This window comes from Xenopus tropicalis, chromosome 4 (assembly GCF_000004195.4).
Source record: "Xenopus tropicalis strain Nigerian chromosome 4, UCB_Xtro_10.0, whole genome shotgun sequence".
Lineage (NCBI taxonomy): Eukaryota > Metazoa > Chordata > Amphibia > Anura > Pipidae > Xenopus > Xenopus tropicalis.
This window is the reverse complement of record NC_030680.2, coordinates 15,958,654-15,986,479: the sequence shown is the minus strand read 5'-3', so window position 1 is coordinate 15,986,479 and position 27,826 is coordinate 15,958,654. Positions and strand designations below refer to the sequence as shown.

Sequence of the window (27,826 nt, the reverse complement as noted above, 5' to 3'; positions counted from 1 at the left end):
TTACAGAAAGAAAAGAAAGTTACAATAGAACCAACAAATCAGAAAGTATTACTGCTAATCTCTACCACCCTTAACTATGATACAGGCTTATTAATCATTTGTTTGGAATTCTATAGGTTTGTCGTCAAGGCCTCCAGATTTCTATGCTGTGTTTTCTAACTAGCTTAAAAACATGGAAGGGGTCATTTATGTTGCAGAATGCAGTATGCAAAGTGCAGCTTTCCTCAGGGCACAGATGCTTGTTAGATGGCCACTTTTGTGTGGCCCTCATTTCTTAAGCACTTGTGCTCCAGGGAAAAGTAAAGGACCATGACGTCTGATGTTCGCAATATATAAAATGGTCACAGTTCATATTAAAGGACATGTCAACTCAAAAAGAAAACGTAATTCTAAGCAACTCTGTAATATACAATCATTACAAAATTGTAACAGTTTTTTTAAAGTTATTTGTATATATTATTGCTATGAAAATCAATGTTTGTCTGTCCTTTTCTATACTTTGCCCTGGTGGCTCTGGCTTTTGAAACAATGTAACACAAGCTCTTTAAGCACGAAAACATTTTTATAAAGTCACAATCGAAAGCTGCTTAAAATTTTTTTTTTTTTTCTAAATGTCTTTTTAGTTTTAGCAAGATAATGAAATCTTAATATGTTTAAGGGTAATTACACAATAAAATGATCTAATTCAGAAGAGGCTGGCTTAAGTCATGTGGCACACACAGCCACACCAACTCTCAATATAGTGCTGAGAGGGTCAGGAACAACTCAACTGGAACTGACCCTAACCCCAAAATGTTGCCACTGGTCAGACCAGCACCCATCTTGTAATTGCATATCAATGGCACCTGTATAATCTAGTGAGCCAGTGAAGATGGAGAAGCTGGGATTTTTGAAGCAATAAACTTAAAGCAGTTTTACACAGTACTATGGGCATTGCAAGAACAGTATGACCCACAGCCAACCTGAACCAGCATTGTGTGCAGACATTTTGGCCCAAACCGCTCAGGTTTCAGGCTTGCTGCACATCACTATTATAATATCATGCCAAATACCGTTATAAAGACTGTTCCATCTGTACAAACCACAGATTATCTCAAAATAATTTAAAAAAATCTCACCTTGTATGACCACATGCGGAGTTTATGATCCTGACACAGAGCGAAGAGGTAGGAATCATGATCAAGTGTATGAACTGCAAGGCTTACAGGAAGGTGCGCCGGACCCGGGTCACCTCTAGGCACATAAATTCATAATTACCATCTTGAGAGCCACAATACCATACAACAGTTTATCAGTTACTACTTTTTTTTTTATATGGGATACAACCCAATGCCCCCAATGAACATAGTAGTAAAAGTGCCATGTAATCCCTACATGATTTCAGCAACCAACTGTTAAAAGGAAAATATTCCCTAGTCCTGTAAATGTAATAGCAATCACCTGATTAAACTGACTATAGTGTGTGTGTGTTTAACATGAACCTTAGATTGTAAGCTCTACTGGTTGCAGAGACTGATGCAAAAGGATATAATCCCTGTAATGAGTTTTGGAATATATCCAACCTGTGAGACCACCAAGACATCACTCACCGTATAGATGAAGGCATCCACCCTGTGAGAAGTCGCTGCATTACAGAACTTTGTTTCAATTCTGCAATGGTCACAAGTCCTACAGAAACATGAAAAAAGGAAATATACATATAGAAACATAAAATTATGCCCCCAAAAGTACAGCAGGTACACCTAAGGTACAACAAAATGTGGCCATCTTACTCACACCATTCTCTAGGTATGTAAATGATAGTCCTGACCAAAAGCAAAATGGCCCAACAACATTAACATCCCAGGCATAAGCTTATAGGTTTAGTGTACTTCCTTGTCTATCAGGTCCACTCTCTAGTATTCTACAAGTTTGTTTTTTAAGAAATATTGCCCAAAGAAATAGGTGAATGAAAGGCTTAGACAAAAGGTGAAGGGGGGGAAACTGTTCAGGAGTGGGGAGGGAGCGCTGTCCAAGGATTCTATTTCATCAAAGCCTTTCCATATTCTTAAAAATAAAATGTTAGGCAATCACTAGTACCTTCCATGTCACGAGGAGGCATTTTAATTACAAGAATTCCTCCTGAAACAGAGGGGAGCGCAAACAGTGCCTCTCCATCGCTGCTTAGCCATGCCGTGGAAGCAGTAGAATTGGGGGCTCGTCCAGGAATAGCTGGAATCACATAGGTGTTGTTGGGATCGTGGAAATTGGTCTTCCCAATGTCAGTAAATATTGATTGAATGTGGCTGTCTGAAATGATTTCCTGGGGGGAAAAAAAAAATATGACATTAAAGTAAATATATGTCAGTGAATAATTTCCAATGTCACTGAACATAAGGTAACGTGACATAGCCAAACAAGCAGATCAGTGGTTTTCAGACTTTTTTGGGTTAAAGTCTCCTTTGAAGGACAAAACTTTGTTCAAACCAACCCCCCCATAGCTTATATTAAAGATACATTGATCGATAGTTCGAAGGATATCTAGGGGAGCTATAAGTGTTCGAATGCAAGGATCTTTTAGTTGGGCTTTCAGGAGTATCTAGAAGAGTAAACTAACTATTAACCTAAATGGCCTTTATGCTGAACCCCTCTACCACTGGTTAAGGCCCCCCCCAGGAGGGTCAGAATACATGAACCATTATTTAAGGCTTGTCAATTTTTCCCATATGATATGCAGTTCACAAACAAACAAAAAAAATGCTACTTACACTTCTGTACATGCGGGAGGGATGTGGCAGAATCAATCTGTGAACTGTTTGGTTTGTTAAAATTAAGACGATAATATTGTTTTGTGTTTCACAAATATGAACCCCTCCAGGCAAAATGCTGCAGTTGAGTATTTTGAGACGGACAGCATTATTCAAAAGGTTAATATCAAGGGATAGTTCCACCAGCTCCAATGTATCAGCATAGGAAGTCCTGTAAAACAAAAAAAAATGTATCAATGGTAAATAATTACATAAATCCATATTAATTATCCAAACACATATGAAATCAAGTTGCATATTGAATAAGATGGAGTTGAAAGATATCTGTCAGCATCTGATTCTATGTAGTTGGGAAGGCGGTAAGGGGGACAGTGCAGTTAAACAATGGTGGGCAAATGTTTCACCCAAAGCACCCAAATCTAACTCTTAAGAAGGCAAATACAATGTAACTCACCAATGTATGAACCTGTTCCTTGTAGCCGACAGGAGACTGCCACTTTCATTGTAGCAATAACCACCGGCACAATCACTGTATTTTGGGCCTCCAATCACAAGACTAACATCTGTTGGGATAAAGAAAAATGACTTGCCTAAACCACGGATACCATTGCAAAGGTTAGGCAACCAAACCTTTAAAAAAAAAAAATCTACAGAAAACAAAGCATTTCATGTAAGGAGGGGGTCACTCTACACTCTACAGAGAATCTGCATAGTTACATGCTATGTTATAGTCACGCGCAGGAATTGCACACAACAGATTTTGGATCGCACAAAGACTTAAAAGGCAGATATAGAAGCAGATATTATTAGATTGTACCATATAAACTATGAATTATTAAAGGAGAACTAAACCCCCCCCAGGTACAAAAGCGCCCCTTAACTCCCCTCAATCGACCCCCCTTCACCTCTCCCACACCCTATTACATTGATAAGTGGCCCTATATAAAAACCTGACCTAAAAATGCAGTGCATCAGAGAACCTAGGCACCACCTTCAGTTCATTAGAAAATGCGTCCCTGCGTGAGGATGTGCAGTTGAAATGGATTCCCGACTAGCCCCAAATGCGCATGCTCCTGTAGGGTCCGTATCGGAGGTGTGACCCAAAGCATTTTCTAACGGACAGAAGATGGCACCTAGGTACTGTGCTGCACTGCATTTTTAGGTTAGGTCTTTAAATAGGGCCACTTATTAATGTAATAGGATGTGCGAGAAGGGAGAGGTGAGGGGGGTCAATGTAGGGCAATTAAGTGGGCTTTAGTACCTAGGGGAGGTTTAGTTCTCCTTTAATCAAAACAAATCAGCACTTGACTATATCATGAGCTTTTCTATATCACCTTTATAAGTCTAAAGGTGAACATACACAGGCCAAGCCATACGGTATTCTGTTTGAGCTATCCATCAGATACCATACTGGAAAGCCATGCATTTGTATGTCCAACTTTGCATTGTGACATTCACTTGGGCTGACCAAATACTGGTATGAATTCCTAAAGGGGCCATATGGGTGTATATACGACTGGAGAATCTAGGCAGATTGAGAATGAGTACTGTTAATGATATTACAGATATCTATACTTTGGCAGGTCACATACATTCAGTGAACAATACAATGAGACCAGCTAAACCACTTGGGCTCATTTACATCCCCAAGTGCAGTGAACAAAGTGCAATACCGAGTGTAAATGCCATGCAGCATTTCCCCCCAGAATTCCAGCATTATTGCAGTCACAAAGGGGCACTTGCCGCAAACGTTTACCTGTCTGGTTTTGATCCGGACAGCTGGTTTTTGGAAAGGCTGTCCAGGAAGAAAACCTTCCCTTCACTGATGCAGCAACTGGCCAATTGATGGTCCCTGCATGATAGCCCCACCCACTGACATCACAAGTCCAAATGTCATGTGTTCTGCCCCCATAATGTCACCGTCTGCCCCCTGCCTGAAGGTGGCAATCTTAGCTGCTCCAACTGTAAGGCTTATGCCAGATGAGGCATAGGGCAGATATTTTCGGAAAGTGGAAAAGCGAAAATTCCACCCTACACCTCCTACTTGTGCCTGCACCCGAATGAATGGAATATGCTCGGGTGCAGGCACATGTAGCGAAAATATGCATAAAAACGCGAGAGTTTGAAAGTCTTGTGTTTTTATGCGTATATCGGCTACATGTGCCTGCACCCAAACGTATTCCATTCATTCGGGTGCAGGTACATGTAGGAGGCGTAGGGCGGAATTTTCAGCAATTGCTTTTCCGCTTGCCGAAAATATCTGCCCTACGCCTCGTCTGCCATTAGCCTAACTGCATATCATTTGCCAAAATCAACGCAACGTACATTTTGCCTCAAACTGGAGACAGCGTTCGAGTCATGTCTATGGCTGGTTCCCAAAAACGCAGCATCTATTGCCACTGGGCAGAGATGGCAATAGCTTCAGGATTGCCCTGCACCAATAGATGCAGCAGCGCTGGATTCAGAAAGGAAGGAGTGAGCAGCACCGAGCAGAACTATACCAAAGTACATTTTGATGCGGCTACCTTTAAAGAAGGAAGACAACCGACTGCAGGGAAATTTGTGGGAAACATAACTTTAATTGCGGATGTAAATGAGCCCCACTGTAAGAGCCGGACATCTGACCTGCTGCTCTCTAGCTGTTGTCACTTCAGACAACCCTACAGCAGACTGTGCTTGTACCTTCAAATACCACACGTCAACATGACGCGTTAATGGTAAAATAACCCTTTAGTCCCAATCCCATAATATTCTAAATGGCCGTTACGTACTATACAGTGTGAGCCCTATATACACCACCACATGTGACATTCAGCCTTACTGAAAATATTAATAGGATTAAATCTTTAAAAGCACATGCACAGCAATAATATACAGTGGTGTGAAAAACTATTTGCCCCCTTCCTGATTTCTTATTCTTTTGCATGTTTGTCACACTTAAATGTTTCTGCTCATCAAAAACCGTTAACTATTAGTCAAAGATAACATAATTGAACACAAAATGCAGTTTTTAAATGAAGGTTTACGTTATTAAGGGAGAAAAAAAACTCCAAATCTACATGGCCCTGTGTGAAAAAGTGATTGCCCCCCTTGTTAAAAAATAACTTAACTGTGGTTTATCAATTTCAATTTTCAATTTCAATATCAATTTCTGTAGTCACCCCCAGGCCTGATTACTGCCACACCTGTTTCAATCAAGAAATCACTTAAAGTGGACCTGTCACCCAGACATGAAAATCTATATAATAAAAGTCCTGTTCAAATTAAACATGAAACCCAAATTCATTTTTATATTAACACATCCAAACCCATTATAAAGGCATTTAAAAATCACAGCTGTCAATCATATATTGCTTGCCCCACCTCTATGCCTTAGGCATAGAGGCGGGGCAGACAATAACTTTAGCTTTCCATTCAGCACTTCCTAGACTGCACATCTCACTTCCCCCCCCCTCCTTCTCATCTAATTGTGTAGCCAGTGCATGGGCCTGGGCATCAGGTCCCCCATTCTGGCACATACACAATATTTTGGGGTGATACAAAGCTTGCCTTAATAACAGTGTCCACAAAATGGTGCCTGCCTGCTTGCTTTGACTGAGTAATTCCAAGACGGAAGGAAACAAGATTTATATTATTTATATAGAGTAAGTAAAGTTTATTTTGCTCAACTAACAATATAAAAAATAATTTGGACTTATTTCTTAGGGTGACAGGTCCGCTTTAAATAGGAGCTACCTGACACAGAGAAGTAGACCAAAAGCACCTCAAAAGCTAGACATCATGCCAAGATCCAAAGAAATTCAGGAACAAATGAGAACAAAAGTAATTGAGATCTATCAGTCTGGTAAAGGTTATAAAGCCATTTCTAAAGCTTTGGGACTCCAGCGAACCACAGTGAGAGCCATTATCCACAAATGGCAAAAACATGGAACAGTGGTGAACCTTCCCAGGAGTGGCTGGCCGACCAAAATTACCCCAAGAGCGCAGAGACAACTCATCCGAGAGGCCACAAAAGACCCCAGGACAACATCTAAAGAACTGCAGGCCTCACTTGCCTCAATTAAGGTCAGTGTTCACGACTCCACCATAAGAAAGAGACTGGGCAAAAACGGCCTGCATGGCAGATTTCCAAGGCGCAAACCACTTTTAAGCAAAAAGAACATTATGGCTCGTCTCAATTTTGCTAAAAAACATCTCAATGATTGCCAAGACTTTTGGGAAAATACCTTGTGGACCGACGAGACAAAAGTTGAACTTTTTGGAAGGTGCGTGTCCCGTTACATCTGGCGTAAAAGTAACACAGCATTTCAGAAAAAGAACATCATACCAACAGTAAAATATGGTGGTGGTAGTGTGATGGTCTGGGGTTGTTTTGCTGCTTCAGGACCTGGAAGGCTTGCTGTGATAGATGGAACCATGAATTCTACTGTCTACCAAAAAATCCTGAAGGAGAATGTCCGGCCATCTGTTCGTCAACTCAAGCTGAAGCGATCTTGGGTGCTGCAGCAGGACAATGACCCAAAACACACCAGCAAATCCACCTCTGAATGGCTGAAGAAAAACAAAATGAAGACTTTGGAGTGGCCTAGTCAAAGTCCTGACCTGAATCCTATTGAGATGTTGTGGCATGACCTTAAAAAGACGGTTCATGCTAGAAAACCCTCAAATAAAGCTGAATTACAACAATTCTGCAAAGATGAGTGGGCCAAAATTCCTCCAGAGCGCTGTAAAAGACTCGTTGCAAGTTATCGCAAACGCTTGATTGCAGTTATTGCTGCTAAGGGTGGCCCAACCAGTTATTAGGTTCAGGGGCAATTATTTTTCACACAGGGCCATGTAGGTTTGGATTTTTTTTCTCCCTAAATAATAAAAACCCTCATTTAAAAACTGCATTTTGTGTTTACTTGTGTTATCTTTGACTAATAGTTAAATGTGTTTGATGATCAGAAACATTTTGTGTGACAAACATGCACAAGAATAAGAAATCAGGAAGGGGGCAAATAGTTTTTCACACCACTGTGTATATATATATATATATATATATATATATATATATATATATATATATATATATATATATATATATATATATATATATAATATTTTGTTACATTACTAAAGTTATATATATAATAGAAAGAGGGCCGCACACATAGGGACTTGATACAAAAGAAAAAGTGGTTTTATTGAAAAAATTCCAACGTTTTGAGCACAATCTGTGCTCTTCCTCAGGGACAAACCAGCTCTGAGGAAGAGCACAGATTGTGCTCGAAACGTTGGAATTTTTTCAATAAAACCACTTTTTCTTTTGTATCAAGTCCCTGTGTGTGCGGCACTCTTTCTATTATAATTTTGTTTTTTGACCTGCACCAAGGGCATTTGGACTTGTATAGGGTGCGCTCCTCCCTGTATAATATATATATATACACACACACACACACACACACGTATATACACATGGCACTATCCAACCCCTGACAGTAAATTAAGAGTGACACCAAGTATGGCAGTTCCTACACGTCAAGAGACACACTGGGGCTCATTTACTATAAGCAGTGCAGTAACCCATAGCAACCAGGCATTTCAGTTTCTAGTTTGCGTCAGGCAGTATAAAAGCTACACTATGTGTTAAGACAGTGGCGCAAAAACGTCCAGAGTTTCTAAATGAGTGTAAATGAGTAGCCAATATATTAGTGGGACGCATGTGCTGATGGCCATTGCAGGAAAAGTGCCTCAGACCTGCCCCACTCCTGTCAGTCTATAGAACCATGTGGGCCCTGGTCTCTCCACCGCCCCCCAGAGCCAAGCGACAGACCAGTGCCCGCAGCCCTGCCAACCAATACAGCACCTGGGCGCAGACTCAAATCCCTGAAATTCCTCCTTGACGTTTCCCGCTCGGCACCAATCAATTCCATGTAACTTCTCTCTAGATTCACAGAGGCCGCCATGATTCCCCGTGTGGAGCCGCCAGCGCGCTGCACCATGGGAAGAATATTACTTCCCGCCCAATCTTCTGCTTGAAAAGATGTCATGTGACTTTCGGCCGCGGCCATGTTTCATACTGGCAAAAGTAGTCAGGAAACATTTTTTCTTGGCTCTCTGGTGTTGAAAACTCTTTCGGCTTACAGTAGAGAATGCATAGCCAGATACAGTGTGGAAAATATAATATTCTCAGTAATATCCATGGAGCTTTACTGTTAGCTTTAGTTATTTCTGAGCCTCTGTGATATTATCTGTAACCTTGAGAACAAGTAGAAGCTGTATTATCAATAAAGTATGTATGTATTTATGTATAACTTTATTTATAAAGCGCCACAAGGGTACGCAGCGCTGTACAATCTTACAGAATACAAAATTACACACAGGGAGGACAAGTGATATAATAAATAAATACAGTAAATATATATATAATAGAAAGAGTGCCGCACACATAGGGACTTGATACAAAAGAAAAAGTGGTTTTATTGAAAAAATTCCAACGTTTCGAGCACAATCTGTGCTCTTCCTCAGGGACAAACCAGGTTTGTCCCTGAGGAAGAGCACAGATTGTGCTCGAAACGTTGGAATTTTTTCAATAAAACCACTTTTTCTTTTGTATCAAGTCCCTGTGTGTGCGGCACTCTTTCTATTATATTTTTGTTTTTTGACCTGCACCAAGGGCATTTGGACTTGTATAGGGTGTGCTCCTCCCTGTATACTGTAAATATATATATATATAAGTGCCATGTGGTATGAGACACAGTGGGAAGGAGGTCCCTGCCCCGTAGAGCTTACAATCTAAGTGTTTATTTTCGCCTACAGCTAAGGTTGTCGTATTTCCGGGACTGAAGTTACAGTAAAGGGAGCTCCTAAAATCCACACTGAGGCCCATTAAGGAATATCCTGCAGGCTAGAACTGCACCACCATTCTGACCAATAGCCTGCCCAGGGAGGGATTTCATAAAATTGATATTAAGATGAAATTTGAGTCAAATATTTATTTACAACAGAACTGAATGGTAAATTCACAGTTGTCTGAATGCTATTTTTTCCCTCTTCTCCGAAATTTCACCAGTCTAATCCATCTTTCTTAATTTGCATTATCAACTCCAACAAAATGGAGTTAAATAAGTCCAAAAACATATGCCGACTTTAATGTGGCACAAGTTGTACTAGATTTTTTTATCTAGTATGACATATTGTGTAAAAAAAATGTGAAATTAATTTGAATTTTATGTTACTTTAATCAAAATTTCCCCCAAAACACTTGCAGGCTCCTTTCTTGGGCTGTGCAGGAAAGTTGTCAGCTCTTGCCACTGTAGGATGCCAGCCAACAAGCAGCTAGAGTAATTTTTAAAGATAACAATTATATATAGCCCAAATTGAAAAGGACAATATTATTATAATTATTATTAATTTATTAATTACTGCCTGCAATTAAGGAGGGGGGGGGTAATATATATGTCCCCTTTATCTCCAAAATGTATAAAACACAAAATATGGTGTAAGGCTTTTGTAAATTTGGCTTTTCTTTAACTTCTGTTTAGCAATATTATTTCCTCCTCCACTAACTGGAAGGAAAATAAATGAAATAATTTAAACTCAACTAACATTGCTGCACCCTTGTCCCTGATTCCAATTTTCCACATGCTGTCAATGAATTTGGCTGGCAGAAGGCAAAGCTGTCAACCAACCCCATGAGGGATATAATTATCCAGTCCTGTTTTTTTAGGCCTAAATTCCTCTTCACACCAAATTTTAACATGAAATAAGGTCTCAAAAAGGCCTGGAGAGGATCACTATCTCCCTCATGACATGGGGTTAGTTGACAGCTCTGAGGTGACAGGTGTGGAGCAGGAGTGGGAAACAAACCTATGGACTAACCTATATGGATATCTAAATATCTATGATTACAAGCAATTCCAGTCAGGTTGTGTTTTATTATCTGTAACGTTACTACACTGCCACTATTTCCAGAGGTGTCAACTAATCCCAATATCATATGGGTGATAATAAAACACTCTAGGCATTTCTGAGGTCTTATTTCTTGTTACCATTTATTATGAAGAGAAATTTTGGTATAAAATTGGATCAATCGGTGCAGCTCCCCCAGCATCCCTATACTGGATCACTCAGCTTAGCTCCATCAGCACCCAACATCCCTGCATTGGATCACTCAGCTCCCCCAGCACCCCTGCATTGGATCACTCAGCTCCCCAGCACCCCTGCATTGGATCACTCAGCTCCCCCAGCACCCCTGCATTGGATCACTTAACACCCCCAGCACCCCTGCATTGGACCACTCAGCTCCCCTGCATTGGATCATTCAGCTCATCTCCCCAGCACCCCTGCCTTGGATCACTCAGCTCCCCCAGCACCCCTGCATTGGACCACTCAGCTCCCCCAGCACCCCTGCATTGGATCATTCAGCTCATCTCCCCAGCACCCCTGCCTTGGACCACTCAGCTCCCCCAGCACCCCTGCATTGGATCATTCAGCTCATCTCCCCAGCACCCCTGCCTTGGATCACTCAGCTCCCCCAGCACCCCTGCATTGGATCATTCAGCTCCCCCAGCACCCCTGCATTGGATCATTCAGCTCCCCCAGCACCCCTGCATTGGATCACTCAGCTTCCCCAGCACCCCTGCATTGGATCACTCAGCTCCCCCAGCACCCCTGCATTGGATCACTCAGCTCCCCCAGCACCCCTGCATTGGATCACTCAGCTCCCCAGCACCCCTGCATTGGATCACTCAGCTCCCCAGCACCCCTGCATTGGATCATTCAGCTCCCCCAGCACCCCTGCATTGGATCACTCAGCTCCCCCAGCACCCCTGCATTGGATCACTCAGCTCCCCAGCACCCCTGCATTGGATCATTCAGCTCCCCCAGCACCCCTGCATTGGATCACTCAGCTTTCCCCCCGTTTCCCCTCGAGTTTTATGCCACCAAAATGTGTCTAACCCTAGGCGCTGCTGCAATTTTGCCGATATAATCGGACAGTGTCAGTACTTCCATTGAAATAGCGCACCCTGACTCGGTATTAAATGTCACTGTAGGCCCCGCCCATACACGCTGATCACATGACTCTTACGTCGCTTGCCTTGCGAATTGCAGCTTCTAGACTGGCGGCGGAGTGCTTTTCAAGTGGCACCGGAAGCGGTGCATTCATTAGTGAAGTCCCTTTGCTTCCGCTGCTGGAAGTGCGAACTCACCCGGCCTGTCGGAAGCAATAAACATGGCGTCTATATGGGATGAAACGGAGGTAAGAGGAAAGCAGGGATGGATAGAGATGGTGGCCCGGCAGGTGCTGGGGAATGTGAGACCGGAGGGAGAAGGACAGACAGATACAATGGAGAGAGGAGACGGGAAACAAAGGGAATGGAGAAATAGTCTGTGCGGGATGTGTGTGTGCAGCCCGGGAGTGTGGGGCCAAAGGGACAGAAAGAAGGGGGTGCATGGTATGGGAACGGGCCGGGGAGATGGAATGAGAGGGAATGGGTCAAGGGAGATGGAATGAGAGGGAATGGGTCAGGGGAGATGAAATGAGAGGGAATGGGTCAGGGGAGATGAAATGAGAGGGAATGGGTCAGGGGAGATGGAATGATAGAGGAATGGGTCAAGGGAAATAGAATGATAGAGGAATGGATCAAGGGAAATAGAATGATAGAGGAATGGGTCAAGGGAGATGGAATGATAGAGGAATGGGTCAAGGGAAATAGAATGATAGAGGAATGGGTCAAGGGAGATGGAATGATAGAGGAATGGGTCAGGGGAGATGGAATGATAGAGGAATGGGTCAGGGGAGATGGAATGATAGAGGAATGGGTCAGGGGAGATGGAATGATAGAGGAATGGGTCAGGGGAGATGGAATGATAGAGGAATGGGTCAAGGGAAATAGAATGATAGAGGAATGGGTCAGGGGAGATGGAATGATAGAGGAATGGGTCAGGGGAGATGGAATGATAGAGGAATGGGTCAGGGGAGATGGAATGAGAGGGAATGGGTCAGGGGAGATGGAATGAGAGGGAATGGGTCAGGGGAGATGGAATGATAGAGGAATAGGTCAAGGGAGATGGAATGATAGAGGAATGGGTCAGGGGAGATGGAATGATAGAGGAATGGGTCAAGGGAAATAGAATGATAGAGGAATGGGTCAAGGGAGATGGAATGATAGAGGAATGGGTCAAGGGAGATGGAATGATAGAGGAATGGGTCAAGGGAAATAGAATGATAGAGGAATGGGTCAGGGGAGATGGAATGATAGAGGAATGGGTCAGGGGAGATGGAATGATAGAGGAATGGGTCAAGGGAAATAGAATGATAGAGGAATGGGTCAAGGGAGATGGAATGATAGAGGAATGGGTCAAGGGAGATGGAATGATAGAGGAATGGGTCAAGGGAGATGGAATGATAGAGGAATGGGTCAGGGGAGATGGAATGATAGAGGAATGGATCAACGGAGATGGAATGATAGAGGAATGGGTCAAGGGAGATGGAATGATAGAGGAATGGGTCAGGGGAGATGGAATGATAGAGGAATGGGTCAGGGGAGATGGAATGATAGAGGAATGGGTCAGGGGAGATGGAATGATAGAGGAATGGGTCAGGGGAGATGGAATGAGAGGGAATGGGTCAGGGGAGATGGAATGAGAGGGAATGGGTCAGGGGAGATGGAATGAGAGGGAATGGGTCAGGGGAGATGGAATGATAGAGGAATAGGTCAAGGAAGATGGAATGATAGAGGAATGGGTCAGGGGAGATGGAATGATTGAGGAATAGGTCAAGGGAGATGGAATGATAGAGGAATGGGTCAGGGGAGATGGAATGATAGAGGAATGGGTCAGGGGAGATGGAATGAGAGGGAATGGGTCAGGGGAGATGGAATGATAGAGGAATGGGTCAGGGGAGATGGAATGATAGAGGAATGGGTCAAGGGAAATAGAATGATAGAGGAATGGGTCAAGGGAGATGGAATGATAGAGGAATGGGTCAGGGGAGATGGAATGAGAGGGAATGGGTCAGGGGAGATGGAATGATAGAGGAATAGGTCAAGGGAGATGGAATGATAGAGGAATGGGTCAGGGGAGATGGAATGATAGAGGAATGGATCAACGGAGATGGAATGATAGAGGAATGGGTCAAGGGAGATGGAATGATAGAGGAATGGGTCAGGGGAGATGGAATGATAGAGGAATGGGTCAGTGGAGATGGAATGATAGAGGAATGGGTCAGGGGAGATGGAATGATAGAGGAATGGGTCAAGGGAAATAGAATGATAGAGGAATGGGTCAAGGGAAATAGAATGATAGAGGAATGGGTCAAGGGAAATAGATTGATAGAGGAATGGGTCAAGGGAGATGGAATGATAGAGGAATGGGTCAGGGGAGATGGAATGATAGAGGAATGGTTCAGGGGAGATGGAATGAGAGGGAATGGGTCAGGGGAGATGGAATGATAGAGGAATAGGTCAAGGGAGATGGAATGATAGAGGAATGGGTCAGGGGAGATGGAATGATAGAGGAATGGGTCAGGGGAGATGGAATGATAGAGGAATGGGTCAAGGGAAATAGAATGATAGAGGAATGGGTCAAGGGAGATGGAATGATAGAGGAATGGGTCAAGGGAGATGGAATGATAGAGGAATGGGTCAGGGGAGATGGAATGATAGAGGAATGGATCAACGGAGATGGAATGATAGAGGAATGGGTCAAGGGAGATGGAATGATAGAGGAATGGGTCAGGGGAGATGGAATGATAGAGGAATGGGTCAGGGGAGATGGAATGATAGAGGAATGGGTCAGGGGAGATGGAATGATAGAGGAATGGATCAACGGAGATGGAATGATAGAGGAATGGGTCAAGGGAGATGGAATGATAGAGGAATGGGTCAGGGGAGATGGAATGATAGAGGAATGGGTCAGGGGAGATGGAATGATAGAGGAATGGGTCAGGGGAGATGGAATGATAGAGGAATGGGTCAAGGGAAATAGATTGATAGAGGAATGGGTCAAGGGAGATGGAATGATAGAGGAATGGGTCAGGGGAGATGGAATTAGAGGGAATGGGTCAGGGGAGATGGAATGAGAGGGAATGGGTCAAGGGAAATAGAATGATAGAGGAATGGGTCAAGGGAGATGGAATGATAGAGGAATGGGTCAGGGGAGATGGAATTAGAGGGAATGGGTCAGGGGAGATGGAATGAGAGGGAATGGGTCAGGGGAGATGGAATGAGAGGGAATGGGTCAAGGGAGATGGAATGAGAGGGAATGGGCCAAGGAAGGAGAGTGAGAGTACTTGCTAGTGGAGAAATGAGCACTAATTGGAAAATAAAGATCAGAGGCAATTGGCAACAAAGAAACAAGAAATAGTGAGTAAGGAACATGAGTGAGAGAGACAGGAAAAATAAAGAATGAGATGTAATTGGGAAAGACAGTAATAGCATGATGAGCAACAGTGGGTATAAAGATTAGAAATAGAATGATTAGGAGACGGACAGGAGGAACAGAGAGAATAAGAGGGAATAGATGAGAAAGGCAGAAATACAGAGAATAAGACGTAACAGGGGAAGGCAGCAGTGAAAGAGACGGAATGGGGAGACAAAACAGGAGGGACAGAGAGAGATTAAGAAAGAATGGTAAAAAAACAGGAGGGACAGAGAATTAGAAGGAATGGGAGAGAGCGGTGATGCATAAAGAGAAGGATCAGGGAAGAAAGAGAGAGACAGGAGGAATACCGAGAATGGGAAACTGTAGGAACAGAGAGGATATTAAAAAAAAAAATCATGGTAATCTCATAACCCTCTTTTTCTTGTCTCTCTGTGCAGGCAGATGGGTTGGGCGAAGAGGTTCTCAAAATGTCCACAGAAGAGATTATCCAGAGAACTCGGCTGCTGGACAGTGAAATTAAAGTGAGTTGCTTCACACTAATGAAAGTGTTCTTATTCCGATACCTTGCATGAATAGTTCAGTGTTTATAAAGCCCCTGACATGCTTACCTCTCCGAGTTATTGTTATAATCAATTTGGAGTCATTTTTCCTGCTGAAATTACTTTCCTTTCCATCTATTTTCTCATCCGTTATGGATTGCATGCATATTGCCTGACTAGCAACTGAGCTTGGGTACTCACAGCCTGCTGCCCTGCGTACTTAAATAAGCAGAATACGCTGATCGGCTTGCCCTGATTAGCTGGAAAATTTGCCATAAATACCAAGTATACTGTCTAGACACGTGACCATGTTTTATTCTTTCAGATCATGAAGAGTGAGGTTTTGAGAGTGACGCATGAGCTGCAAGCAATGAGAGACAAAATTAAAGAAAATAGTGAGAAAATCAAAGTGAATAAAACCCTCCCATACCTGGTGTCCAATGTCATAGAGGTAAGGCTGGTTGATTCCCAAATACCCCTGACACCTCTCCATGTGCAAATCTGCTTCATGACTCAACTTCTTGCTTTCCTGCACCTCTAGCTCCTGGATGTTGATCCTAATGACCAGGAAGAGGATGGAGCCAACATTGACTTAGACTCTCAGAGAAAGGGAAAGTGCGCTGTTATCAAAACCTCAACACGACAGGTAAGAGCAGCGTATCTTGTGAAACAGTATATTATACATTCTCTCCTTATGTTTTTGTGTTCTGGTTTAAATTAAAGTGACACTGGCATGTTTCAAACCATGGCTGTGCTGAATACCTTCAGTAAGCTTTATTGGGTTTGTAAACATTTTAAAGGGGTTGTAAACTCTGCTGCACTGCTCAGTTTACTCTGTTGTTGCTGGACTACAAATCCCAGAATTCCGTAACATATAATAAAGCTGAGGCATACTGGGAGCTGCACACAATAAAAGTTTTCCCCACATCTCCACAGCCAGCGGCTGCTTTAAAATCCTCCAATGAGAATCCCAGCTGATGTGTATAAATCTGGCTCCCTGTTTCTTTGACTTCTTTTGACTTTGGCCATTAGAGGGTTTAATTTGCACCTATAACATTTTTTTCACCCTCATGTTGCACAATTTGTAAATTACTCCCTGTGCCATTAAGGGGTGTTGCACATGAGGCTTTTGAGAACCAGAAGTCACTATCCATCACCACCATGGAAAATTCAGTAGCTGCCTGAATATGTCATAGTACTCAAGTAATGGTGGTCAAATAGCCTGTGTGCTACATGTTTACATTTAGAGAACAAACATTGACAGGATATGTTCCATTGGTTAAGTAGATAGTTACCAAAGTAATAAACGATCACTTGTACCTGTGAAATAAATTCATTACTTACCTGGTAAAAGGGTCTGGCCATAGTCCTAGACATGGTTGTTGCATCTTGGGGTTTATCTAAGTGCCAGCCCCATAACTAATCTGCAGTGGGAGGTATTAAAGGAAAACTATACCCCAAACAATGTAGGTCTATTACATAGAGAAGTTCATATGTAAAAAATATACTTTATTTTAGTAGTATGTGCTTTTGGGTACTCCTATATAGAAAAATGCCATTTTAAAAATTAACCCTTTTACTGCCAGCCATTTTGGTCAAAGCGGAACTTGTATTGCCAGACAGTTTTTGAACATTTTGCACTGTTTCACTTTAGGGGCCTTTCCTCGGGGGGACTTTTAGTTTACCAAGGAAAACAATATATCGTTTTTTTCAGAACAACCTAAGCTTTCAAAATATGGTAGAATTTTTGTGTAATTCCAATTCTGTAACAAGATATAGGCTTCTAAATGTCTAAAAATGCAAAAAAAATCAAATTTTCCATAATATAATCACACATACTAGAAACAAAAATTATTTTATGCACGAATATACAACTGATTTGGAAAGTCCCATGTCTCCTGAACGTGCCAATACCAAATATATATAGTTTTATGGAGATTTCTCACTTGTATAGGTCAAAAACTCCCAGCAGTACACTACCAAATTCCCAAAGCACTGCTCCAAAAAAACTGCATACTTTGGATTTCAAGGCCAAAATTCCACTAACAGAAGGTTTATCCCAGAAAATTGTACATTTTTGGAAAGAACTGATTCTGGGGAATACAGAATAGGCACAACTGTCTGTCTACTCCAAACTATCAAGTCGCAATGCTTTCCTAAAGTTATTGGTTTTTATCAAAATTTGTGATTTTTTTTAAAAATCGCTTCAAAGCTTCTAGTCTATAGTATCTTATCTCCTACAGGTCATAAAGTAACCAAATAAAACACCCTAAATATGAATGCCTGGGGTCCACTGAACAGTTTGATGCCCAATATGTATAGGTTTACCTAAGTATGTGGCATGTAGGGGCCCCAATGTGAACATACCCCATATGAACTGTCATTTCTGTCATTTCAGCTTCTGCAAAATCAACACATTTACATCATTATATGTGGGATGAAGCTAGTAAAAAGTACGCTCACCCCAGAAAGTCATATATTTTTGGAAAGTACACATTCCCCCGAATCTAAAATGGGTACCCATGTCTTTCTACTCCAAAGTACCAAGCCGCACAGCTTTTCTAAAGTTAGCAATTTTGATGACATTTCCAAAAATCCCCTCAAAGCTTCCACTCTGAAGCATCTTATCTCCCACATAGCATTAGGTACCAAGATAAAACACCCTGAATTTGAACGCCAGGGGTCCACTGAACAGTTTGATGCCCAATATGTATAGGTTTACCTAAGTATGTGGCATGTAGGGGCCCCAATGTGAACATACCCCCATATGAACTGTCATTTCTGTCATTTCAGCTCCTGCAAAATCAACACATTTACATTATTATATGTGGGATAAAGCTACAAAAAAGTACGCTCACCCCAGAAAGTCATATATTTTTGGAAAGTACACATTCCCCCGAATCTAAAATGGGTACCCATGTCTTTCTACTCCAAAGTACCAAGCCGCACAGCTTTTCTAAAGTTAGCAATTTTGATGACATTTCCAAAAATCCCCTCAAAGCTTCCATTTTGAAGCATCTTATCTCCCACATAGCATTAGGTACCAAGATAAAACACCCTGAATTTGAACGCCAGGGGTCCACTGAACAGTTTGATGCCCAATATGTATAGGTTTACCTAAGTATGTGGCATGTAGGGGCCCCAATGTGAACATACCCCCATATGAACTGTCATTTCTGTCATTTCAGCTCCTGCAAAATCAACACATTTACATAATTATATGTGGGATAAAGCTACAAAAAAGTACGCTCACCCCAGAAAGTCATATATTTTTGGAAAGTACACATTCCCCCGAATCTAAAATGGGTACCCATGTCTTTCTACTCCAAAGTACCAAGCCGCACAGCTTTTCTAAAGTTAGCAATTTTGATGACATTTCCAAAAATCCCCTCAAAGCTTCCACTTTGAAGCATCTTATCTCCCACATAGCATTAGGTACCAAGATAAAACACCCTGAATTTGAACACCAGGGGTCCACTGAACAGTTTGATGCCCAATATGTATAGGTTTACCCAAGTATGTGGCATGTAGGGGCCCGAATGTGAACATACCCCCATATATACTGTCATTTCTGTCATTTCAGCTCCTGCAAAATCAACACATTTACATCATTATATGTGAGATAAAGCTACAAAAAAGTACGCTCACCCCAGAAAGCCATATATTTTTGGAAAGTACACATTCCCCCGAATCTAAAATGGGTACCCATGTCTTTCTACTCCAAAGTACCAAGCCGCACAGCTTTTCTAAAGTTAGCAATTTTGATGACATTTCCAAAAATCCCCTCAAAGCTTCCATTTTGAAGCATCTTATCTCCCACATAGCATTAGGTACCAAGATAAAACACCCTGAATTTGAACGCCAGGGGTCCACTGAACAGTTTGATGCCCAATATGTATATGTTTACCTAAGTATGTGGCATGTAGGGGCCCCAATGTGAACATACCCCCATATATACTGTCATTTCTGTCATTTCAGCTCCTGCAAAATCAACACATTTACATCATTATATGTGGGATAAAGCTACAAAAAAGTATGCTCACCCCAGAAAGTCATATATTTTTGGAAAGTACACATTCCCCCGAATCTAAAATGGGTACCCATGTCTTTCTACTCCAAAGTACCAAGCCGCACAGCTTTTCTAAAGTTAGCAATTTTGATGACATTTCCAAAAATCCCCTCAAAGCTTCCACTTTGAAGCATCTTATCTCCCACATAGCATTAGGTACCAAGATAAAACACCCTGAATTTGAACACCAGGGGTCCACTGAACAGTTTGATGCCCAATATGTATAGGTTTACCCAAGTATGTGGCATGTAGGGGCCCGAATGTGAACATACCCCCATATATACTGTCATTTCTGTCATTTCAGCTCCTGCAAAATCAACACATTTACATCATTATATGTGAGATAAAGCTACAAAAAAGTACGCTCACCCCAGAAAGCCATATATTTTTGGAAAGTACACATTCCCCCGAATCTAAAATGGGTACCCATGTCTTTCTACTCCAAAGTACCAAGCCGCACAGCTTTTCTAAAGTTAGCAATTTTGATGACATTTCCAAAAATCCCCTCAAAGCTTCCATTTTGAAGCATCTTATCTCCCACATAGCATTAGGTACCAAGATAAAACACCCTGAATTTGAACGCCAGGGGTCCACTGAACAGTTTGATGCCCAATATGTATAGGTTTACCTAAGTATGTGGCATGTAGGGGCCCCAATGTGAACATACCCCCATATATACTGTCATTTCTGTCATTTCAGCTCATGCAAAATCAACACATTTACATCATTATATGTGGGATAAAGCTACAAAAAAGTACGCTCACCCCAGAAAGTCATATATTTTTGGAAAGTACACATTCCCCCGAATCTAAAATGGGTACCCATGTCTTTCTACTCCAAAGTACCAAGCCGCACAGCTTTTCTAAAGTTAGCAATTTTGATGACATTTCCAAAAATCCCCTCAAAGCTTCCACTTTGCAGCATCTTATCACCCACATAGTGTTAGGTACCAAGATAAAACACCCTAAATATGAACGCCAGGGGTCCACTGAACAGTTTGATGCCCAATATGTATAGGTTTACCTAAGTATGTGGCATGTAGGGGCCCCAATGGGAACATACCCCCATATGATCTATCATTTCAGCTCCTGCAAAATCAACACATTTACATCCTTTATGTGGGATAATGCTACAAAAAAAGTACATTCACCCCAGAAAGCCATATATTTTTGGAAAATACACATCCCCCCGAATCTATAATGGGTAAATATTTCTTATTGCTACAAAGTACCAAGCTGTAAAGCTTTCCTAAGTTTGCAGATTTATATGACATTTTCGAAAATCGCATAAAAATGTTGCAATTTGCCGCATTTATCTCTCACAATTTCTTGATAAAGATCAGATAAAGACAAATCACCCCAAAAGGAACACCAGAGGTCTACTGAACAGTTTGATGCCCAATATGCATAGATATACCAAAGTCTGCGGTATGTACTGAACCCTAAATGAAAATAGCGCATAAGGATTTCTCGCCTGCCAGCTCAGCTTTTGCACACAGAGCCCCCTGTCAGTGTATTATGTGCCAAAACTTCCCCTAACTATACAGATCCCCCACAAAACCATATATTTTTGGAAAGTACACATTCTGACAAATCCAACAAGGGTAAAGAGTCCTTTCTACACCAAAGTACCAATCTGCAGAGCTTTCCTAAAGTTATTGGTTTTTATGACATTTCAGAAAATCGCCTAAAAATGTTGCAATTTGTCGCATTTATCTCACACAATTTCTTGCGTACAAAGGCAAGTCACCCCAAATAGGAACACCAGAGGCCTACTGAACAGTTTGATGCCCAATATGCATAGATATACCAAAGTCTGCAGTATGTACTGAACCCTAAATGAAAATAGCGCATAAGGATTTCTCGCCTGCCAGCTCAGCTTTTGCACACAGAGCCCCCTGTCAGTGTATTATGTGCCAAAACTTCCCCTAACTATACAGAGACCCCCACAAAACCATATATTTTTGGAAAGTACACATTCTGACAAATCCAACAAAGGTAAAGAGTCCTTTCTACACCAAAGTACCAAGCCGCAAAGCTTTCCTAAAGTTATCGGTTTTTATGACATTTCAGAAAATCGCCTAAAAATGTTGCAATTTGCCGCATTTATCTCACACAATTTCTTGCGTACAAAGGCAAGTCACCCCAAATAGGAACACCAGAGGCCTACTGAACAGTTTGATGCCCAATATGCATAGATATACCAAAGTCTGCGGTATGTACTGAACCCTAAATGAAAATAGCGCATAAGGATTTCTCGCCTGCCAGCTCAGCTTTTGCACACAGAGCCCCCTGTCAGTGTATTATGTGCCAAAACTTCCCCTAACTATACAGATCCCCCACAAAACCATATATTTTTGGAAAGTACACATTCTGACAAATCCAACAAGGGTAAAGAGTCCTTTCTACACCAAAGTACCAATCTGCAGAGCTTTCCTAAAGTTATTGGTTTTTATGACATTTCAGAAAATTGCCTAAAAATGTTGCAATTTGTCACATTTATCTCACACAATTTCTTGCGTACAAAGGCAAATCACCCCCAATAGGAACACCAGAGGCCTACCGAACAGTTTGATGCCCAATATGCATAGATATACCAAAGTCTGCGGTATGTACTGAACCCTAAATGAAAATAGCGCATAAGGATTTCTTGCCTGCCAGCTCAGCTTTTGCACACAGAGCCCCCTGTCAGTGTATTATGTGCCAAAACTTCCCCTAACTATACAGATCCCCCACAAAACCATATATTTTTGGAAAGTACACATTCTGACAAATCCAACAAGGGTAAAGAGTCCTTTCTACACCAAAGTACCAATCTGCAGAGCTTTCCTAAAGTTATTGGTTTTTATGACATTTCAGAAAATTGCCTAAAAATGTTGCAATTTGTCGCATTTATCTCACACAATTTCTTGCGTACAAAGGCAAGTCACCCCAAATAGGAACACCAGAGGCCTACTGAACAGTTTGATGCCCAATATGCATAGATATACCAAAGTCTGCAGTATGTACTGAACCCTAAATGAAAATAGCGCATAAGGATTTCTCGCTTGCCAGCTCAGCTTTTGCACACAGAGCCCCCTGTCAGTGTATTATGTGCCAAAACTTCCCCTAACTATACAGAGACCCCCACAAAACCATATATTTTTGGAAAGTACACATTCTGACAAATCCAACAAGGGTAAAGAGTCCTTTCTACACCAAAGTACCAAGCCGCAAAGCTTTCCTAAAGTTATCGGTTTTTATGAGATTTCAGAAAATCGCCTAAAAATGTTGCAATTTGCCGCATTTATCTCACACAATTTCTTGCGTACAAAGGCAAGTCACCCCAAATAGGAACACCAGAGGCCTACTGAACAGTTTGATGCCCAATATGCATAGATATACCAAAGTCTGCGGTATGTACTGAACCCTAAATGAAAATAGCGCATAAGGATTTCTCGCCTGCCAGCTCAGCTTTTGCACACAGAGCCCCGTCAGTGTATTATGTGCAGTAACCCCCCCCTAACTATACAGTGACCCCCAGAAAACCATATATTTTTGGAAAGTACACATTCTGATGAATTCAAAATAGGTAAAGTTATTTTTGTACACCAAAGTTACACCTGGCAAAGCTACGCTAAAAACAGATCAGGAACACTTATATAGGGATAAAATGTGATAAAACCACAAAAATTGTGCAAATCAGTGAAACAACAAAATAAGTTACATGACAGTGTAATTAGTGGCCAGAATATCTGATCCAATAGTTACGCTGTCAAAATAAACAGTTTTTAGGTAAAAGAAAATAAAAACAAAGTGGTAAAATGAAAAAAAAAAAAAAAAAAAGCAAAACAAAAAAAAACCAAAGTGTTTGTGTATACATGTGTGTACATGTGTAAAAGTTGTGTGATAGTGTGTAAGTGTGTATATGAGTGTAAATAAGTGTATAAAAGTGTGAAAAATGAAAAAAAAAAAATAAAAAATAAAAAATAAAAAAATGCTAGAATGTGTGCTGTAAGTGTGTGTAAATGTATGTAAGTGTGTATAAATGTATGTAAATGTGTGTATAAGTGTGTAAAAGTGTGTAAATGCAATAAAAAAAAAAAGTCCTTACCTGTTCCTGAAGACCGATCGCCTCCTTCCTCATTTGGGCCGGCGCTGGGGGAGAGGGAGGAAGCAGGAAGCAGCAGATGCGATGCGATCGCATCTGCTGCTTCCTGGAGGGTCCTGCGAGCGATCGGCTCGCAGGACCCTGATGACAGCCCCCCTGGCACATTGCCCAGGGGGGCTGTCATTGTTAGAAGCCCTCTGCAGCGGCGGCACATGCCGCCGCTGCAGAGGGCAGCGCTTAAACGCCAACGACGTATGAGACACGTCGTTGGCGTTTAAGCCCTTTTACTGCCATCACGTATGCCATACGTGCTTGGCAGTAAAAGAGTTAAGGGACTCCCCCTGGGATAATAGAATTCACAGTGCACACAAACAAGCCAAGGAACACATACATGCACACATATACATACACGGGATCCTATTATCCCTCTCAAGAGCTATGGTATAACCTGTGTGTTGCTTCTGTGACTGAACTTTAGCAACTCTTCAAAAAAGCTATGTGTGTGATATAAAATTGCATCTATGGCCAACGTTTTTCAATGAATCTCTCTTTCTTAGACCTACTTCTTGCCAGTGATTGGTTTGGTTGATGCTGAAAAACTGAAGCCTGGAGATCTTGTGGTAAGGGCCTGGAGTAATTATTGGATTATTGTTGACTGCTTGATACCTTTAAATTGCAGATGATTAGATAATACACACTTATTTCTTCAGGGAGTAAACAAAGATTCTTACCTCATTTTGGAGACCCTTCCTACTGAGTATGATTCTCGTGTGAAGGCCATGGAAGTGGACGAAAGGCCCACCGAGCAATACAGTGACATAGGTGGTCTGGATAAACAGATCCAGGAGGTAATCTGTATAGACCTGCTAGCTGCCGTAATACAATGCACTGAAAGCAGTTGGTGTACCTTTCCCTGTACACACCTGTTCTGTTATCCTTTCCCTGCAGCTTGTGGAGGCCATTGTACTGCCCATGAACCACAAGGAAAAGTTTGAGAACTTGGGAATCCAGCCCCCTAAAGGTGTCCTTATGTACGGCCCCCCTGGAACTGGCAAGACCCTGCTGGCTAGGGCATGCGCCGCTCAGACAAAGGTATATGTTCATTTTATAGAGTTCTGTGAACAGATGTAACTACACTGAGCCTAACGATTCTTTTTTTTATTTCAGGCTACCTTTCTGAAGCTTGCCGGCCCACAGCTAGTTCAGATGTTTATTGGAGATGGTGCCAAACTCGTACGAGATGCTTTCGCTCTGGCCAAGGAAAAAGCACCTTCTATCATTTTCATTGATGAACTTGATGCTATTGGCACTAAAAGGTACACTGTGCTTGCCAAGAACATGCTGCCTGCTTACGTCTGACTTGTAACCTACTGTGATGCATCAAGGAAGCCTGTGTTTTAATACTAAATGCACATTTATTCTTGCCATGTACCCAACAGGTTCGACAGTGAGAAAGCAGGAGACAGGGAGGTACAGAGAACAATGCTTGAGCTTCTTAATCAGCTTGATGGATTTCAGCCAAACACACAAGTCAAGGTGAGTCTTTAATAACTACACCAAGGTACTGTAGCCTTGCTATACAAAACATAGCTTAGGGGTATATTTATCATGCTGTGCAAAAAGTGGAGTGAAGCATTACCAGTAATGTTGCCCTGGGCAACCAGTCAGCAATTAGATTTTCAACAGTAGCAAAGCTGCTATGTGCAACATCCTAGTAATGTTTTATTCAACTTTTACACAGCATGATAAATATACCCCTATGACTGCAGTTGTACCTTTAACACAAGATCTTGATCATGGCCACTAGCTCAGGTTCCTTTGCTGCAGTACATAGAGATTTACAGTAGTTCTGAGAAGTAGCTGCCCTTTAAGTGCTGATCAGCAATTCAAACCTTATTTCTGTGTTGTGGTGCAGGTGATTGCTGCTACTAATCGTGTGGATATCCTGGATCCGGCACTGCTACGATCTGGGCGACTGGACAGGAAGATTGAATTCCCTATGCCCAATGAAGAGGCCAGAGCTCGTATCATGCAGATCCATTCCCGTAAAATGAATGTCAGGTATGAAAACTGAAAGTTTACTCTCAAAAAAAATACTTGCCAGTTGCTTTTATGGTACTCAAAATAAATTGGGCCTTATTACTAGGTATGCAGCGAATAAAGGATCCAGTTGTAGATTCTGTAGTTATAATCTGCCCTAGCAGGCAGAATCTAGAAATCTGGCCCTAGCTGCAACGGGGTTAAAGAATAAAAAAAAAATTCCTGTATGCATCTATAATAACGGAATATCCGTCATAGCTGATAAATCAGTGTAATCATTAATTTGCTGTTTGAATTCTGCTATGGAGGTGGCAACATTGTGAGTTTTTATTTTTTCCTTCTGGTTCTACAGCCCCGATGTGAATTATGAGGAGCTTGCCCGCTGTACTGATGATTTCAATGGCGCTCAGTGCAAGGCAGTTTGTGTTGAAGCAGTAAGTATTTTCTCTACACATTGGCCTTAACCCTTTCTCTGCCAACCTCATAGCATCTGCTTTGCTGGCTAGGAAGTTGCAGAGTGCAAGATTCTACATTTCTGGGATACATTTGAATGTACAGCACAAAGAAGTGGGTTGCAGGAGCACTCCAAGGCAAAGTAAAAATATATAAGTACAATTAAAGTGCAACTGATCTGGGCAAATTAGCTGCAAGCATACGTAAGAGAAGGGGATTGCTCATTGCACATTCCCTGTTTCCCTTATTTATAAAAGCAGGTGTTTAGTTACAAAAACTGATATTGACAAGTCACCCTACCACATCAAGGTAAAGCCATAGTTCTAAATCCATTCATAGTAAATTATTGGGGAAACATGATACAATAAAGACAGTTAAAAGGTACAGATCCTTCTATATTTTAGCAACACAAATGACCTTATTTTCAAAAGTAATAAACCCTACCTCCACCCAACCCTTAGGCTGGCAGAATCATTCAACCTCCTGTCCACCCTGCTCAGTGTTGAAAGGATCAATTCTGGGACTGTGTGTGGTGGTTTTTTTGAAACCAGGGATTTCAGTTCTCAGAATCCATCAGTTCAACATGAAACAAAGTGAGAAAGGGGTTCAATGATTCTGCCATCCTAAAGGGGATGGGTGGGCAAATGGTCCATTCAAGTTGGGGGCAGACTGATATGGTTTCCTGAGAAACTGATGTCAAGTAGCTATCTTGCCTGTGAAAGCATTCCTTATATGTTAGTGTCAGCTTAAGCTTGGCTGAGCTGTGTGCCTTTTCTTACAGGGGATGATAGCTCTGCGCAGAGGAGCCACTGAATTAACACATGAAGATTATATGGAGGGCATCTTAGAAGTCCAGGCCAAGAAAAAAGCCAATTTACAGTACTATGCATAGAGCACAGGTGGGAAATCAGTGGGAGGATCTGCTACGTGTTGAACCCAGACTGCTTTGTTTATGTTATGGGAAGAAATAAACCAGACATTTAAATGTACCAAACCTCTGAAAGTGAAGTCTTTGACACCAAATCCATTTTTACCATTTTTTTTTTTTTTTACAAATTCTCAATATAACACCGTCCATTTTTGTCAAGTTATTCCAGAGGCAGATAGTTCCAAAGAGCTTTTATGTTGATTCTTCCTGTCACAGGATAAAAGCTCGTGCCCGTTGTATATATTCTAAGCATGTGCCCTCTGGTTTAGAGGTTCAAGATAGTGTTTCATGGTTATTGAGATAAAAACCTAAATATATGAAACCTGGAAAACATTCTGAGGGTTATTTGATTATTGTGTCTGCATTTATTAGCTTATAGCTTTTATCCAGATACATACTGTGCTTCATTAGGTCTTGTGTTCCAAGTAAAACCCTTTAATAACATGCTAAAACGGAATTACCCCAATGTGCAGTGGAATGCACAGCAGCTACAAACCTGAAAGGTCGGGGTGTGCCCCCTTAGAATAACCCTGAGAGGCATAGGAACATGGCCTAGTCTAGTAACCCATGGCAACCAGTCACATTTGCTTTC

The 27,826-nt window shown here is 41.8% G+C and overlaps 2 protein-coding genes across 3 annotated transcripts in view; one reads left to right on the top strand and one right to left on the bottom strand.

Moving 5' to 3' along the window:
• The window catches only part of nup160 (nucleoporin 160), a 29,098-nt gene extending 20,283 nt beyond the window's left edge, over positions 1–8,815 (bottom strand). For both annotated transcript variants that reach the window (XM_031900496.1, XM_031900497.1), the window contains exons 1-6: positions 8,596–8,815; positions 3,202–3,310; positions 2,748–2,958; positions 2,080–2,302; positions 1,590–1,668; positions 1,119–1,233 (exon numbers count right to left, since the gene is read on the bottom strand). In XM_031900496.1, coding sequence (XP_031756356.1) covers positions 1,119–1,233; positions 1,590–1,668; positions 2,080–2,302; positions 2,748–2,958; positions 3,202–3,310; positions 8,596–8,800 — 942 coding nt within the window. In that variant the 5' untranslated portion in view covers positions 8,801–8,815. The remainder of the gene's footprint in view (positions 1–1,118; positions 1,234–1,589; positions 1,669–2,079; positions 2,303–2,747; positions 2,959–3,201; positions 3,311–8,595) is intronic.
• Positions 8,816–11,889: 3,074 nt separating this feature from the next.
• Positions 11,890–27,291, top strand: psmc3 (proteasome 26S subunit, ATPase 3). Its single transcript, NM_001006785.1, has 12 exons — positions 11,890–11,991; positions 15,554–15,637; positions 15,981–16,106; positions 16,197–16,301; positions 24,371–24,433; positions 24,524–24,661; positions 24,762–24,905; positions 24,981–25,129; positions 25,253–25,349; positions 25,729–25,874; positions 26,206–26,287; positions 27,088–27,291. The coding sequence occupies exons 1-12, from the start codon at positions 11,965–11,967 to the stop codon at positions 27,196–27,198; spliced, it is 1,272 nt and encodes a 423-aa protein (NP_001006786.1). The 5' UTR covers positions 11,890–11,964; the 3' UTR covers positions 27,199–27,291.
• Positions 27,292–27,826: the final 535 nt, after the last annotated feature.

Coding starts and splice junctions, on each gene's coding strand:
- psmc3 (NM_001006785.1), top strand. CDS start 11,965: ATGGCGTCTATATGGGATGAAACGGAG. Junction 11,992..15,553: donor CTATATGGGATGAAACGGAG/GTAAGAGGAAAG, acceptor CTCTCTGTGCAG/GCAGATGGGTTGGGCGAAGA. Junction 16,302..24,370: donor TCAAAACCTCAACACGACAG/GTAAGAGCAGCG, acceptor TCTCTTTCTTAG/ACCTACTTCTTGCCAGTGAT.